The 14,624-nt window shown below is 43.0% G+C and overlaps 1 protein-coding gene across 1 annotated transcript; it reads right to left on the bottom strand.

Moving 5' to 3' along the window:
- Positions 1-10,587: 10,587 nt before the first annotated feature.
- Positions 10,588-13,983, bottom strand: ido1 (indoleamine 2,3-dioxygenase 1). Its single transcript, XM_071533866.1, has 10 exons — positions 13,891-13,983; positions 13,121-13,216; positions 12,918-13,037; positions 12,139-12,257; positions 12,018-12,032; positions 11,811-11,910; positions 11,500-11,617; positions 11,359-11,410; positions 11,083-11,231; positions 10,588-10,991 (listed from the first exon to the last, which is right to left on the bottom strand). The coding sequence occupies exons 1-10, from the start codon at positions 13,981-13,983 to the stop codon at positions 10,588-10,590; spliced, it is 1,266 nt and encodes a 421-aa protein (XP_071389967.1).
- Between the last annotated feature and the right edge of the window lie 641 nt (positions 13,984-14,624).

Below are 14,624 nucleotides of genomic sequence, written 5' to 3'. Positions count from 1 at the left end.
TTAAAATGTTTGCTCGTGCTTACCAGCTGAATTTAAATTTACTCCATTTTTCGAAAGAAATGAGTGACACTGAAAACAAACAGGCAATGCTGTCCTTCATTTTGGCATCGCATGCTTCTGTAAAATCATCAAATGTTATTATTTGCGCAGCGTTTCTGTGTAATTAGCTAGGCTTGAGTGGAGAGTGACAGGAAGGATGGAGAAAGAGCGAGGAGCGAGAGAGAGAGAGAGAGAGAGCAGAAGTGGAGAGAAACAACATGGCAAAGGTCACGAGCTGCATGGATTTGAACCCACAACATTACCGGTACGTGGCACAAGTACGCACCTCGGCCTGCTGCGCCAACAGGGAGCGGAGAAGTGGTTGGACCTAATAAGCATCGCTCTGCGCACCGCTACAGCGCTGACGCTCTTTAGTGGAGCCGAGGCACAGGCATCCCTCGCAGCAGGACACTGTGCTTGAGGATAATCAGCTCAATAAAAGTACATCTGCCTTTCACGCTGCTGTATACTGGGCTGCACAGGGACACAATGTCCTGTTGTTTCCACTTTTCCTTTTTTCATTCCACTCCTCTTGTTCGCACAGCCATAAACATTGACAAATAATTTCCCACTGGAGGGGGGGGAAAGTTAATCCGTCAAAAAGGATTTCTTCCTCATAAAAAACAATTGATTTTTGGGGGGAGGTTGCTGAGTGCTGGGTTTATTACAGGGACATGCCAACCGAGTTTCAGCTTTGAAAGAAAGAAGTTATTTGCGTGCCCTTGGACGGTTCAGTGTCTGTTAGTGAACATGCATCGCTCTCTCGCACAGATAGAAAGAGTGCCAGTCCCTCCTTTGAATCTTACCGTCATCATACTCATGTCAAACCTGGAAACCTGTGTAGAAATGTGGAGGAAAAACTGAAAAAGGAGACTGTGACAGTATCCAGGATGATTTTCAAAGAGAGTATCAGAGCTTTCTGGTCCAGATCTGATATTACTATTCCAATATATAAAACTGACTCTTACATTCAGTGTCAATAGAGCAGCAGCTTCAGGCTATACATCATCAGTAGAATATCATCGATTCTTGGCTCAGGAGTTTGTAGCTTTTTTATGCTTCACAAATACTAATTGGACTGTCTCAGGCAATGCGAACAACATGATCTTCTAAATCGTGTGCTATTTATCTTGAGGTAACTAATGGATGTTTCGAACAGGTCACAGTGCACTGCAGTGTTACAAGAGTCTGTTCAGGGTAATTACATTTTATAGACCTTTCTTGCTTGAAGACTGGTGTTGGAAAGTGAAGATTCTGGCTCCTGCTGTGGATGATTTAGCATGTGTGTGTGTTTGTGTGTGTGTGTGTGTGTGTGTGTGTGTGTGTGTGTGTGTGTGTGTGTGCTGTCTATGTGTTGTGAGGGAGCACTCTTCACTCTCATGCCTACTCCTGCTTGTGCTTGTGATTTCAATATGTCTCTGCATAAGCGAAGGGCAAGTACCAAACATTGTAATTTGTCAACTAATTTTTACAATCAGGCCATTTAAAGTTATTGAATTAGTTCTGGCCAGACACACTGTCTTGACACAGAGGAGGATCATTTTGCTGAATTATTTTTGGAAAAGGGTTTCATTTAGTGGAGAGCAATAAACATCAGTGTGTGTGGGGCTGCAGACGAGGAGGGAGACTGAAAACGGTGTTCGGAGACACTGGAGACGTGGGAAGCCAGAGTGAAACTTCTGGAAGTTACTGATATAAGACAGAAAAGAAAAAAATACACCCTTGAGTAAGTGCCTTAGGCTACCAAAGTATTCCCTTTCTATACACTCATATGCCAATTTATTTCACTAAATAAAATAAAAGGTTTTGCAGGAAAGTCTCTGAGGCTTTCTTGCTCTGTGACCAGTCAGCTGAGGTTGAGATGTTTGGATCTCTGCAGCTCCAAACCTAGGGTTGGGGTTAGGGTTAGGTTTTTTTTTTTTTTTTCAACCAAACTTCTCTACATTATTCACTGAGGTCCTATTTGTCAGCTCTACTTATTATGGCTAATGTAAACATTAGAGGCAGAATTGCCTATCTGGGCACAAGCGCACTCTCACTGTATTTAAAACAACCTCAGTTATTTGATTACACAGCAACAGAGATTATATAATTATACAACAGAAGTGAGAGAGAAATATTTGCTTGACTACTGTATATTTTCTCTCCTCAGGAGTAACCTACAGGACACTGTGAGGTTCCCAGGGCTGGAACAGTTGGAGTTTCATGATTTTTGCAATGAAAAATAAAATTGTATGTATAAGTTCTCAGAAAGTAATTTTACCCATGAAAAACTGAACAAGTATATTTGGCAATGATCTATTTATATGTTTTGCATTAATGCCACTGCGGAAACTAAGAATATTGGTTTCCCCAATTTTGTAAATTACATGGCACAAAGTATGAGGTCATAAATCTAAATTTGGTTGTCTTTGGCTTAAGCGAACATGTTTTGGCAGAACAAATTGTAATAGTTTGTTTTATGAATACAATTTTTCAGGACAGAGTGAATTGCCTTGGGAGTGGGGAAGAGCAAGTAACCTCATGCTGCTGTGTGGGCAGTGAGGTCAGACCTCAGGATGGGGCAAAAGGACAGAGGAGAGACGGGCTTGAATGTGTTAATGCATGGACCAATATGCTATATGTCCAAAAAATAGTTTGCAACTTAAATTAGTTTCCATAGTGAGGTTAGTTTCCAAGCCAGCAACCATTTTGTAAAATGAGGTGTCCAATTTTTCAAATGGTGAATAGCTCATTTTGGGACAACACCCAAAACATGTATAATAATATAATAGATTTTTAATCATCATTATTTATGTAAGACTTTTCAAAACACATTTTGAGCTTCACAAACAATAAACAACCCAAATAAAATCAGCAACAAAAGCAACAAAGGGAATGTAAGAAATATAAAGCAAGGCAAAAACCATAAAAGGGAGGTCAAAAACAATTAATGAAAAGCCATTACATAAAAGCGAGTCTATAAAACTGAGTTTTAAGAGTTGATTTAAAAGATGATGCATATTCAGCCAGCCTAAGCTCCTCAGGCAGGTCCCTCCAAAGTCTACAGGAGCCTTGATGGCAAAGGCCCGACTGCCTTGTTAATCTGCATTTTGGACCAGCCAATAGGGAGCTGGACGAGGACCTCGGGCTACAGTCTGGCTCATATAGGGTTAAGAAGTTTGTGATATAGCTTGGCGCCGAACCCATCTTGCTGCCTTAAAAGTAACATTGTAGAATCAAATGTGAAACTAACATGTAACCAGAGTCAAGATACTAAAATTGGGTTGATGTGATTTTCTCCTATAGCTTCTCCATTCTGAACAAGCTGCAGATGAGAGATCTTACATCTTTCCTGTCTCTCCTGGTGAAGAGATAAAAGTATGAATGACTTTTCCCCCAAATCACTACAGCATAAACTCTCCTTAATTTTGGGAATATACTTAAGGTGAAAGAAACAATTTGACTCTGTCTGTCTGTACCTGGTAGATCTCTCCAGGCCTGTATGCTATGTGGCACCTGACAGCTCCTCCTGCCTGCGGCCCGTCCCCCGGTCCGGTCGGAGCAGCCCACCCTCTGCCTGCCTCCGCTCTGCATGCGAACAAGTCCGGATCTCGCCTGGGAGGAAGAGGAATGTTTTTACTGGGAAGTTTGGGATTAGAAGACCATTGCAGGATTTTCATTCCATCTCTCAGTAGCTCCACTCCAAAGGAAGCGCCCCCCCCCCCCCCCCCCCTTTTTTTTTTTTTTTTTTTCCCTTTACATAAGTAAGTCATCGCCAGTGTGGATTAATGAGCTTTTATCCTGTGCAGAAAAGCAAACTGTACTGTGTGTCCAAAAAACCGGTAGCACAGAGTGTCCATGACTGAACTGCAGCAGGGTCTATCTCTCACCGGGAAGAAAGAACCTCATGTTTTACTACCATAAGACTCTTTTGTTGGGAATGAACACACTTATCTATTCACTGCTCTGAAGCCTTTATTAATCAGTGGAATTCAATCTGCCAAAGCCTGTCCATGTCAAACGGAATAAAGGTTATGGTCTGCATAGACTTGTTTTATTTTTATTACAGTCTTGGCTCTTAACACTTGTCACTCAACCTGTTGTAGAGGTTTAGCCTATCTTCATGCTGAACATGGAGGCGTGAACATCCTAATGTTGATATTATCTCCGGTTCCTGAGGTTTTTGCAAATTCACCCCCCCTGCTCCCACATGGGTTATTGGTATTATCTTCGAAAACCTGCTGTGTAATCTCCCCCAGAGCGCAGTCATGCCCCCTTTATCAAGCAAAGTATCTTTGTGTCTCTGTATGTACGGTGCCATGCATGTCGGTGTGTGTGAGGTGTGTGTGTGTGGGAAAGGGAGAGTGGGTAGAAAGGAGAGAGAGAGAGAGACAGAGAGAGACAGAGAGACAGAGAAAGAGGCAGAGAGAGAGAGAGAGAGAGAGAAAGAGAGAGAGAGATGGACATTTCTCTTCCACGCAGGAGACCCCTGGGGAACTTTTTTTTTTTAACCCGGATGAGAAGCTGTTGATAACATGAGTGTGTGGGCGCCAGCAGGGAAGGTGACATTAGCGACAACTCACAGGAAGAGGAAGTCAATCAGCGGAGCAGGAGAGAGGCGGACATTTGCTACGTGGCAGGAGAGGAAAAGCCGAGTGGGAAAGTGGGAGAAAACACACAAGGTATCTCTGGCTGCAGGTCAGACACAGGGCTAGAGGCAGGGAATGACTGCGTTTCCACGGGAATGCATGCTTATCTGGGCATGGCGTGTGTGTGTGTGTGTGTGTGTGTGCATGCGCATTTGCATGTGTGCGTGTCTGCGTGCATGTGTGGGAGTGTGTGTGTGTATGGGATTGGCACGATCGTTGGTTTCGCACCTGGCCGGGCCAGTAGTGAGTCAGCAGTGGTGTGAGGTTGAGCTGTATCCCCTGTCACACAGCTCAAAGTTGTGTTAACCTTTAAGACAAAAGGCTGTGACGTGTGTGGGCCACTGCTAATCCTGTGAGGAAAGCCATCTGAATGCCATGTATTCTTCTTGCTGCCATCAAAATCTCATTTTAAAATGTGTGGTTGAGGTCTCTCGGGAAACCTTTCAGCAATCCTAACTGTGAATTGTGAGGGCATTTTTGGTCGCTGCGAGTCCTTCTGCAATTTAACACTCAGGTTGAGGCTATTTTCATTTTTACTGGAACCTTTCACTTAGGCTCTGCCGTTAAAGACCGCTCACGATTCTGTCAGGAGGATCTGCAGAACACAGGAAATCACGGAGGGTTGTGCTCTCAAAATGTTATGCTGTTTTAATTTAACTTGCATTTATTTAAGTTGGGTGAAATTTGTGTTAATAAAAAGCATGGGTATTTTTAGAATGGCAGAGGAGTGAGAAATTAACAGCTACTTTTGCCCACTTTAGCCATTAGAGCATTGTTACAGGATATGCCTTATTATGAAACAGTACGTCTGAAACTCCTACAAAACCTACAACAAGAAGTTTACAGCACTCAAAAATAATTAGGTATGATGTAGAGGTGCTGATCTCATTCTCATAAGTACGCTTTTACTTTTTACTATACTACTATTCCCTCTGATCAGTATTTTCCCCACAAAAAACATCAATGTGTGAAATAAGCGACTTGTGTTTTTCTTATAATGCATAATTTGTTCGGGTAGAGCCACTGTAAAATATGAGAAAGATAAGACTGTGAAGTTCTTCTCAGAGTTTGATAATGTTTTAAAATGTCTGCTGCCCTTAAATTCACTGTCTGGCCGCCAGCTTCTACAAAGCTGAGAGACAATGAAAGCATGAAGCAGATTGCTGGGGCTACTGTTTGCTTGCATTAACCTTGTCACAGCTAATTTCACAGCGATATATAAAAGAGAAAATCAGACGCAAGAGATCTTTAAAAGTCCCTTTGGATAGACATGTTTGAAATGGGAGAGAGCGGCCAAAAGAGCTGACTTTGTTTTAACATTTCGGAGTCCAAATATGAGTGAACTGGGTAGAGGTCAACAAGCCTGTGTCTGGGTAGGACAGCAGCTTCGTCCTGCAGATGAGAAATAAGAAATGGAGACAATGTGCACTACAAAAGAATGACCTTCTGTGGGGGGAGAGGAGCAGAAATGGTAACTGGACAGGACAGATGTGCTTCAGGTGCTGAACAACGGTGACCAGCCTTTCTCCATGTGCATTTTCTGACAGTGTTTGTTTTATTGTAATTACCATTTTATGCATTTTTTACAGATGTGCTATACCTTTGTGTCTTGTTTAACGACACAATTCCATTCAGACTCAGAAAAAGTGACAGGAGGCCCCATTAAATCCGGCACAGCAGCTGAACCAACACAGGTAGACCATCTCCATGGTTCATCCATAGAAAAACATTGTAACTCACAGGACAATGATGTACTAGACATGAATAATGTGTGTTTTAATTTGGTGAAACAGCTCAGAAGCCAGAAGAAAAATGGCCCAGAAATATGTATCCACAAAGTGAGTACATCATGTGAAACCCAGGAATGTGGTAGCTTTGAACACACACACTCAGACTGATTACATGTGAAAAACAAAGAATATAAAACAAATATATAAACTCCTCTTCATGGACACCAAATTGGGATTCCTACAAGGGTCTGAGCTGTATTTGAAAATACATCCAACCATCAGATACAAAGCCTGAAGGAACTTTGCACAAGAACAACACAGTATGAGGCATTATGTGGATCACAGGGGGCAAAATGTCACAAGTGAACTCTGCAGTTCTTTGGCTGGATGAATAAAGCCTGTAATGTGTGTGCTTGCCTGTCAAGTCAATGACTTCATCTGGGCTTGCTCATGGACATTTGCAACAACAGTAATCCTACACCTGAAAAAGCAGCCTTTCAAGTTGGCTGTGAACATGACAGCTTTTTTTTTATGTGGGCATGCAGTTTCAGAGGAGTCAGTGGAGAGGAAGTGATAAAGTTGCTGTAAGATGACTACATCAAAAGCCTCCAACCTGCTGTAATGGACCGCACAAGTGATGTACAAAGAGGAGTTCCTCTCAGTGAAATTAAAACTCACAAGTCGGGCTCCAAAACAGAAAGAAAAATCTCTGGATGGAAAGACATGGTATAGGTGAGAGACGGGCCTGATATCTTGTTTGATACCTGTGCAGTGAAGTCAGTGAAACAAAATAGGCGGAAAACTGAAGTCGGAACAAGTGACTCTGAAATTCAACAACTTAGTACATGGCAGCTAAACTTAGATGTGTTCTGAGACGCTTCAACAGGAAACCTGCCTGACGGAGGTAATAGGAGGGATGATTCACCCCAGTCTGGAGATGGTCATGGGGCATTAGAGGAGTTGTTAGGAGCATTATAGCTGAAGAAACTCTTGGCCCTGGGGTTAACAGTCCCATCTTTCTTTCAACTCATTTGCTCAAACCACTAGATGGATGTCCTTGGGTGCCGCAGTGGGGGGAACCGGGATACCAACTACCTAGGGCCCCAAACTGAGGGAGGGCCACTAAAGTGTCTAGACTAAAATGCCTTCTGTGGTCCTGAAGTACATGTTTATAAAAATGTGATACTTTTATTTCACACTGTTCTGGTTTTGAAATGGGGTTTGTTTGAAATCTACAAAACTGCAAACAATAAAACAATTAAACTTTCTTAAAAATATGATACAGCAACTGTTGTGTAATCTGAGACAAACTGGAACAAGAAGGAATAACATTTGGCTAGGTTTTTCCTGTGCAGACTAAAACAAAACTGTCCTCCACAGACAGATTTTGAACAGGGAAGTACAGGTGAAAGCATGGTTATGACAGCAAATTAGTGCTATCAGGGTAGCATCCAAAAGCTGTAATTTCAATTAGGGAAGTGTCCGATAATTGATTAGTAAATGAGCATGTGTGGAGGTGTGTTTGAGTTGTGGATGGCTCATACTGTACATGTTTGTTATAGATGGAATAATGGTGGTGTGGGGACGGGGGGAAAGTGGAGGGGGGCCCAGAGTGAGCCCCTGTGCATGGGGCCCATAATTCCTAGCTACGCCCCTGTGGATATCACAGCCATGTATATCAAATACAACCAATCCCTAGCTGGCGCCATCAAGAGAACTAGTTCACAGGTCGAGAAAAAGGCCCTGGGTTGAGATAAGCAGCATCATAAATCCAATTTTAAACAGAATGCAGGATATCCTGTGGTTAACCACCAGGGCACAGCAATCCGATTGTCTAACCAACAGGAGAACCCACGCCTGTACTGTCCGCTCTGAACGATGCAATATGAATGTTTGAGTACATTTTGCGCAAACAAGAGTGATGTAGATGGGTTTTCGCCCTTTAGAAAAATGACATACTTAGGTTACCGAGTTGATTCTTGATAGCCTTTGTTTGGCAAGTTAGTCTGACTCCTTTCCTGAAGCTGGAACATTTCTGCCAAAATATCATTATATCATTTTGGAAATCTTCACCTCACACACTAGTATTTTGTAATATGTATGACATCATTGTCAATACAATGGATTCACTTTGAACAACTTGACGTCTGTACGCGTTGGGTTGGGAAGGGTGTGTGCGTGTGTGTGCGTGTGTGTGTGTGTGTGTGTGTTACGTTCTACTGAAACCAACCACTGTTCTGAGATGCAATGAAACTTCACGCAGGCCCAGCCCCAACTACACAATGAACACATCCTTAGAGATGGGCTGTGTTTACTGCCGGGTTGTCAGGGAGTCCTCCACAGTCAGGCAATAAGGAAGGGGATTATTTGCTTTGGCTGTGGAAGAGGACTCTAATCAGATCACTGTGACATGTGAACACACTGTTTGTCCTCTTCGCCACCCGACTCTCTCCCTCCCCGTGTGTTTTCGGTTCACCTCTCCTCCCTCTCCTCCCGTGTCTTCCTGTCGTGTTTTACAGACAGTTTCTCAGGTTGTAAAACACGTCTGAGAGTACAGTATACAGGGCATGAACCTGCACAAGCCTGGAAACCCGATGATTGTCACTGATTGCTCAAAATTGCTCAGTTTATTCACTTTTAATCTATTTGCTGTGCATTAATTAGGATAAAATAGCTTGGAGCTCTTTCCTTTTTTTTCTGTCTTTGTGCTGATTATAAGAATTTTCAACCAAACCTAGTTTTATGACTGAAATATCTCTCACAGTAAAATCCTGACAGGCTCTGTGTGCAATTGCTCTCCCTCTCTCCTATTTGCTTTCCATTTGCTCTCATTATATCTAGCATGTGAGAAGAGAGAGAGCAAGATACAGTAGATTGCTCAGGTTTTGGGAATTGGATTGTCATGGCAAATTGCCACATCATCTGCCTTATCTGATCTTGCAAGGCTGTTATTGTAATGAAACACCAGTGGAGACGAGCCAGGAAAGGTGAAGATGATACAGCACAAGCCACTCATGGCACAATCCGGCCCTTCATTTCTCTGGGTTTTCCACACTGTATCAGTCCAGGAAGTAGCGGGGCATGTGAGGGCTAGATGTGGGCTGGAGGATGGCAGGAGCGCTGAGGTAACCACTCTGATAAGTGATGCATCTCTCCACTGCATTGTGCATTGTGCTCCGAGATGACTGCCCTATTGCGAAAGTGCTCCTTAATATGGAGACGTAACAAAGGCTGATTATTTTCTGCGACGGAAAGATCAGGTTCCAGCCTGTCAACGTGTTAGTATGTAAGGATTATGGAATTTTTGCCTTAATATATTTCAGCTGGATTTGAACAAATCTTCAGACAACAATGCTTGCTGATAATTTCATCAGGTCAATATTTAACAGAACTAAAAATCAGTGGACCACATGCCTTCACTGGTATTGTCCACCTTTTCAGCTATTTAAAGGTCTGAATTATGACGCTGCCCTTTAGTGCCCTTCCATGGTTTCACTAGGTATTGCAATATTTTATTTTCTCATATTGTCATCTTTTGTGACATCTGAAAATGTCTCTTAATTATCATTTTTACTTTTTTTTCTTAAGTAATATTGCCAACAAAATATTAGCATGCCTACAAGCCTGGGCATCTTTGTGAGGCTCAACAGTAATCTCAGTAAATGATAAAAGGCAAGATAAATGCTGCTACATTTAAATTAGAGAAGACAAACCTCCTTTGTTATTACTAAGCTATGCTTGATCCGAATCCAAAAATCACTTTTCCAAAAAGAATGAGAGTTTAGCAATGACAGTTTTCTTGTGTTGTCTAGTGTCCAAACGTCATCTAGAAACGTGGGGCTGTGGTGCGAGTAACGCTGGTCTGGAAGACATGTCTGATGCATTTTTTGCATTCTCCTGCAGATTAAAGAAGAAATTAGTGGTTGAATTTAATGGAAAGTAACAGTGATGGTTTGAATTATGGTTTGGACTGAATGATGGGTATCACTCATCTCCATAAAACTGAGGTTTGTTTATGGACACAACAAAGCTAGATATAAACCAAGTAATGGAGGCCTCTCTCAATTCGGCTAAAAGTCATCCATTTATTAATGACATATAAAATAGTGTGTTAAGTGACCAGAGATGATTTAAGGCATCTTTTATGTGATGCAGTTGTTATTGCACCGTGCATCCTCAGTGAAAGTTCACGTCAGTTTTTGGCTCTGTGAATCTTTGCCGGTCTCTGGCAGGTAGGCGTCTCTGGTTTGGTCCCTCACAGTCTTTAGAAAGGTCATGATGCCAGAGCCGCCGGTGCCCCTCTCCTCCAGCGCTGTGGGGGCCCTGCTGATCATCTCGCCCTCCGAGGCCTGGCCCTGGCTGCGGAGCTGGCGGGCACGGGCGGCGGGCACCGTGATGAAGCGGCTGACTACGTTGATGTGATAGCTCCGGAAAGCCAACAGCTTGGTGACACAGAGCTGAAAGGCCTGGCTCAGCCGCTCGCTGGCCCGCTGATGGACAAAACTTTTCAGGGAGGGTTGCAGCGAGATGTCATGGATCAGCTGCTTGTGGGCAGGCGGCATGTAGTTCCTCATGCGGGTTAGAAAGGCACCTGTAGGTAAGAGGGCAGTACCATCACACTAAATTCCTCTCGCTCTTCTCCCACCCTGTTGTAATCAATCGTGGAAAATCAAAGCCCTTACCACTTTTTGCTTCATGTTTGACTCCCAGAAGTTCATCAAAGCAGTGCAGCAGGCTGCTCTGTGCAGCGCTGCCTCCTGAATACTCCATAGGTTCTGTCTGGACCCCCTCGTACACCACCCCCTTTGGCATGGAGGGGTTGTCTTTCCACCTAACCATGTGTACATAGGCACACACACACATACGTTATGAAAACAGGTCTATGTTCTGCTGTGCAAATGTCATCTAACTCTAATGGAAACAAAAATGCTTTTTTTCTAAGAAAGGTCAATATGTACCCAGACAGATAGATCCTCATAATTCCATAGAAGACTGACGGCTCCACGTACACTTAAGAAAAAAACAAAGGCAGACTCATAACAATGCAAGTTAACTAGATGAATATGAATACATCAAGTGTCATATGTTGGAGTCATTACCTTGCATCAATTTGAGTGCATCTGTCATGTCTTGTATAGACTGGCTGATGTCCTCCAGGGCTTTGGCCACAGCCTCAGCATCACCACACCGGACACCATTGATCACAATGGGAATGCTCTGCAAACACAGATCCATTGACAGTGGCATCTTTGCGCAAGCTTTAAAATGGCCTCTATTTGATCTGTTTGTTTGTGCCTGTTCTGGTTTCCCATTATCAGTCAACCAATCAAATACAATTAGTCTTCGGATTAGTTGTCTTTCCATGGGTGCATGCTGTATGAATCAGCTTATTTCTGAAAAAGATCTTCACCCTCAGTGCTGGAACTGCAGCCAGCTCCACCAGGAGAGTGACCATGAAGAAACCCCGGACACTGTCCCCACCTGGGAGGGTGACCAGCAGCTCCAGGTTCCTGGATAATACAGGTAGAACAACGACCTTTGACATGACAGGTGGTAGCATTAATTAGAATGATACAGTACAGTACATTCTGTCTCTTTAGACTGATAAAGTACTTACTCCATGTCAAAAGGTCTGGCACAGGAGATAAGAAGGTGAACATGAAAAAGAAACAAAAATAAGATATTTACCATATGTTTACAATACAACCAAACAGCATGCAGAAGGTAGCTGTCCTTACCCCTCTGGATCCCTCTTCTTCCAGTTAGCCAATACTGCATCTGCATGGGTGAGAATAGGGGGAAGCCCTAAGCGCTGTGACACCTCCCAGTACGGAACGGCCAGGTTACGGGGCAGCGTCTTGAAGGAAAATTATGAATTCAAAAGTCATTGACATAAATTGTAGATTGTAGCAAAAGTGGCTCAGTTGATCTGATATACTCTTTTTTGTGTGTTTTTATGCTATTTGAGCTAAATCCTTGCTAAGCCCACTGTAATTGCATAGGGATGGGAGTAAGTCATCTTGGTAGCAGGGTGAATAGTGAGAGGCCTTCTAGATGTCTGCAATATGTTCTAGAAATTCATTTCAAGTCCATTGGATGGGAAAGCATGTTGGATCCAGCCAGGATGTTCTGCAGGGGTTAGAAGAAAGGATCCCCAGAGAATTGGACATTCTGGTGGGTGGTGTCTGGAAAGCATCTCTGGGTCACCGCTTTCTGATTCATCCACTGAAAATCTATGACAAAATCTTCAAGACTGATAGAGCCAGCCCTTCAAACAAGTTCATGACATGAACTGACCTCCAGTCAGCCAAAAATAGTAAGCTGAGACAGGTATTTGACCGTGTGGCGTAATTTGACTTTCTCCAAACTCAGTTGTTTGTAAGTTAGATAACCTGAATGCTCAACTTTAACTAGAATGTGCTTACATAATGGGCCATTTAAAATATGTGTGGTGGAGTATGGGAACTGTGGTCAGTGCCAGAAGGGGAAAGAGGACATGACAGAGACAGACAGATACCTCAACAGTGTCATTCTCCCCCTCTTGCCAGGCGTAGCCCATGGTCATCACACTGAGGGCCAGGTGGGCCAGCCGCAGCTCCCGGTGTCTCTCCAGAAACTGGCTGCTCAACAGCGGCATCTGGGGAGGGGGAGCAACCTGAACTGAAGCACGACACAATAAATATAGTTCATTATCCTTGACAGTTTATCATCCCCACTTACCTTGTGAATACAGGAGCGCAACCCGTGAGAGCGTACGAGTTCTGGGACACGCAGGGCGATATCCATCCATGGCTGGTAGTAGGGTGGCAGCTCTTCCTTTGAATATGAAGTTGCAGAAGGACAAGTATGCACAGTAAAAAATGAAAAAACAGGTATTGTTTACATATCTGAAACCGTGGGATGGCATGCAGTCCTGCATGACGGACAGATGATGGAAAAATTAGAATTAGAGAAACTTTCATTTTGAATTTGCAAGACTTGTGAGCCAAAACTTGCATTTCAGCTTTATTCTGTTTGCAAAGTGACCTTGGACTTGGCAAAGGGTTTGAATGCAAAGTCATTTTGTAAACTGCAATCCGTAGTGATACGGTTCAATACACAAAGCAAACACAAATGATGCCAAATTTCAAGTTCTATCAGTTGAAAGCTCTCAGCTCTCATATTCCAGCCACAAGTTCATAGCTCTATAACTGCTAAATTACGAGAACAATTTCTATCTAATTTGCAAAAATGTTGGTTTCAGTTCATTGTGTCACAGAAAAAGGCTGAATACAACGTGATATATATAACAAAAAACAAATGGAACAGAAAATACATATGAACAAATCAACGCATGTGACCTATACAATAATCGATTACGCTCACAATTACTTAAATTCCTACTTTGAGGACAACCCAGGTACTGTGATTTCCTGGCAGTAAGATATTACATTATGCCTGCCTGTGTATAGTGGTAAAGTGGAAGGTGTCCATAAAGCTTTTTTCCCTACCAGAGGTTGAGGAAGGAGGAAGCCCAGCTCCTCGGAGACATGGTAGAGGTCCAGAGAGAAAGGAGCCTTGGAGCCTGTGACAACAGCAGCCATAGAGAAAGCAACAGGGACCCACAGACAGCAATGAGCCTCTGACAGTCTGAATGGTTCACCAGATCCCAACCTGTCTGGACTCTGGCACAGAGTTCATTTGGAAGCTATTGTCAACAACGGTGATTGCTTACACAACATTTATCCTTACCTCCAGACACAGCTATTGCACAATAGCACTGTGCAAAATCAGTATCTGTGTTGTTTCATTAGCCCCCTTTCCACTGAAGGCCAAAAACCCAAGAACTTTGGCCCAGGAACTCTAGCCTGGAACTTAAGCACTGGGCTAAACTTGTTAAAGTGTTTCCACTGAGCAACCTGGTCCCTGCGTAACCATGACAACTAACTTACACAACTGCTTTTCATCAAACATGGCAAACAACGCTGCTGTCAAATGTACCGTATTATCGTTAACATTAGTTTTAATTACTTTGTGGGAAGTTTTAAAAAAGAAGAAGGTTGCAGGATGAGGCTAACATCATTCACTTAAAAAAACAAAGTATCATTGCTGGGCAGTGATTTAAACGCCTACTGAAGGCGTTAAAGTACAAAAAAACTGCCTTGCCTGCGTAAGCAAAGGCATTTTTTTCCCTTTAACATTAGTCCTTTACTACTGTGTGTGTCAAACTTGGAAAGTGAGTGAT

This window comes from Centroberyx affinis, unplaced genomic scaffold, assembly GCF_046629955.1.
Source record: "Centroberyx affinis isolate AG114_WGS23_722 - 3 ecotype Tasmania unplaced genomic scaffold, CSIRO-AGI_Caff_v1 ptg000168l_1, whole genome shotgun sequence".
Taxonomy (NCBI): domain Eukaryota; kingdom Metazoa; phylum Chordata; class Actinopteri; order Beryciformes; family Berycidae; genus Centroberyx; species Centroberyx affinis.
Note: the sequence above shows the minus strand (reverse complement) of the source record. Positions and strands in the feature narration are given on the sequence as shown.

Bases quoted from the DNA above. Each gene is read 5' to 3' on its own strand.
- ido1 (XM_071533866.1), bottom strand. From the start codon at position 13,983: ATGGCTGCTGTTGTCACAGGCTCCAAGGCTCCTTTCTCTCTGGACCTC. The intron at 13,038-13,120 runs GTAAGTGGGGAT...CCCCCTCCCCAG, and splicing joins TGCGCTCCTGTATTCACAAG to ATGCCGCTGTTGAGCAGCCA. The intron at 11,232-11,358 runs GTACATATTGAC...ACACATGGTTAG, and splicing joins ATGAGGATCTATCTGTCTGG to GTGGAAAGACAACCCCTCCA.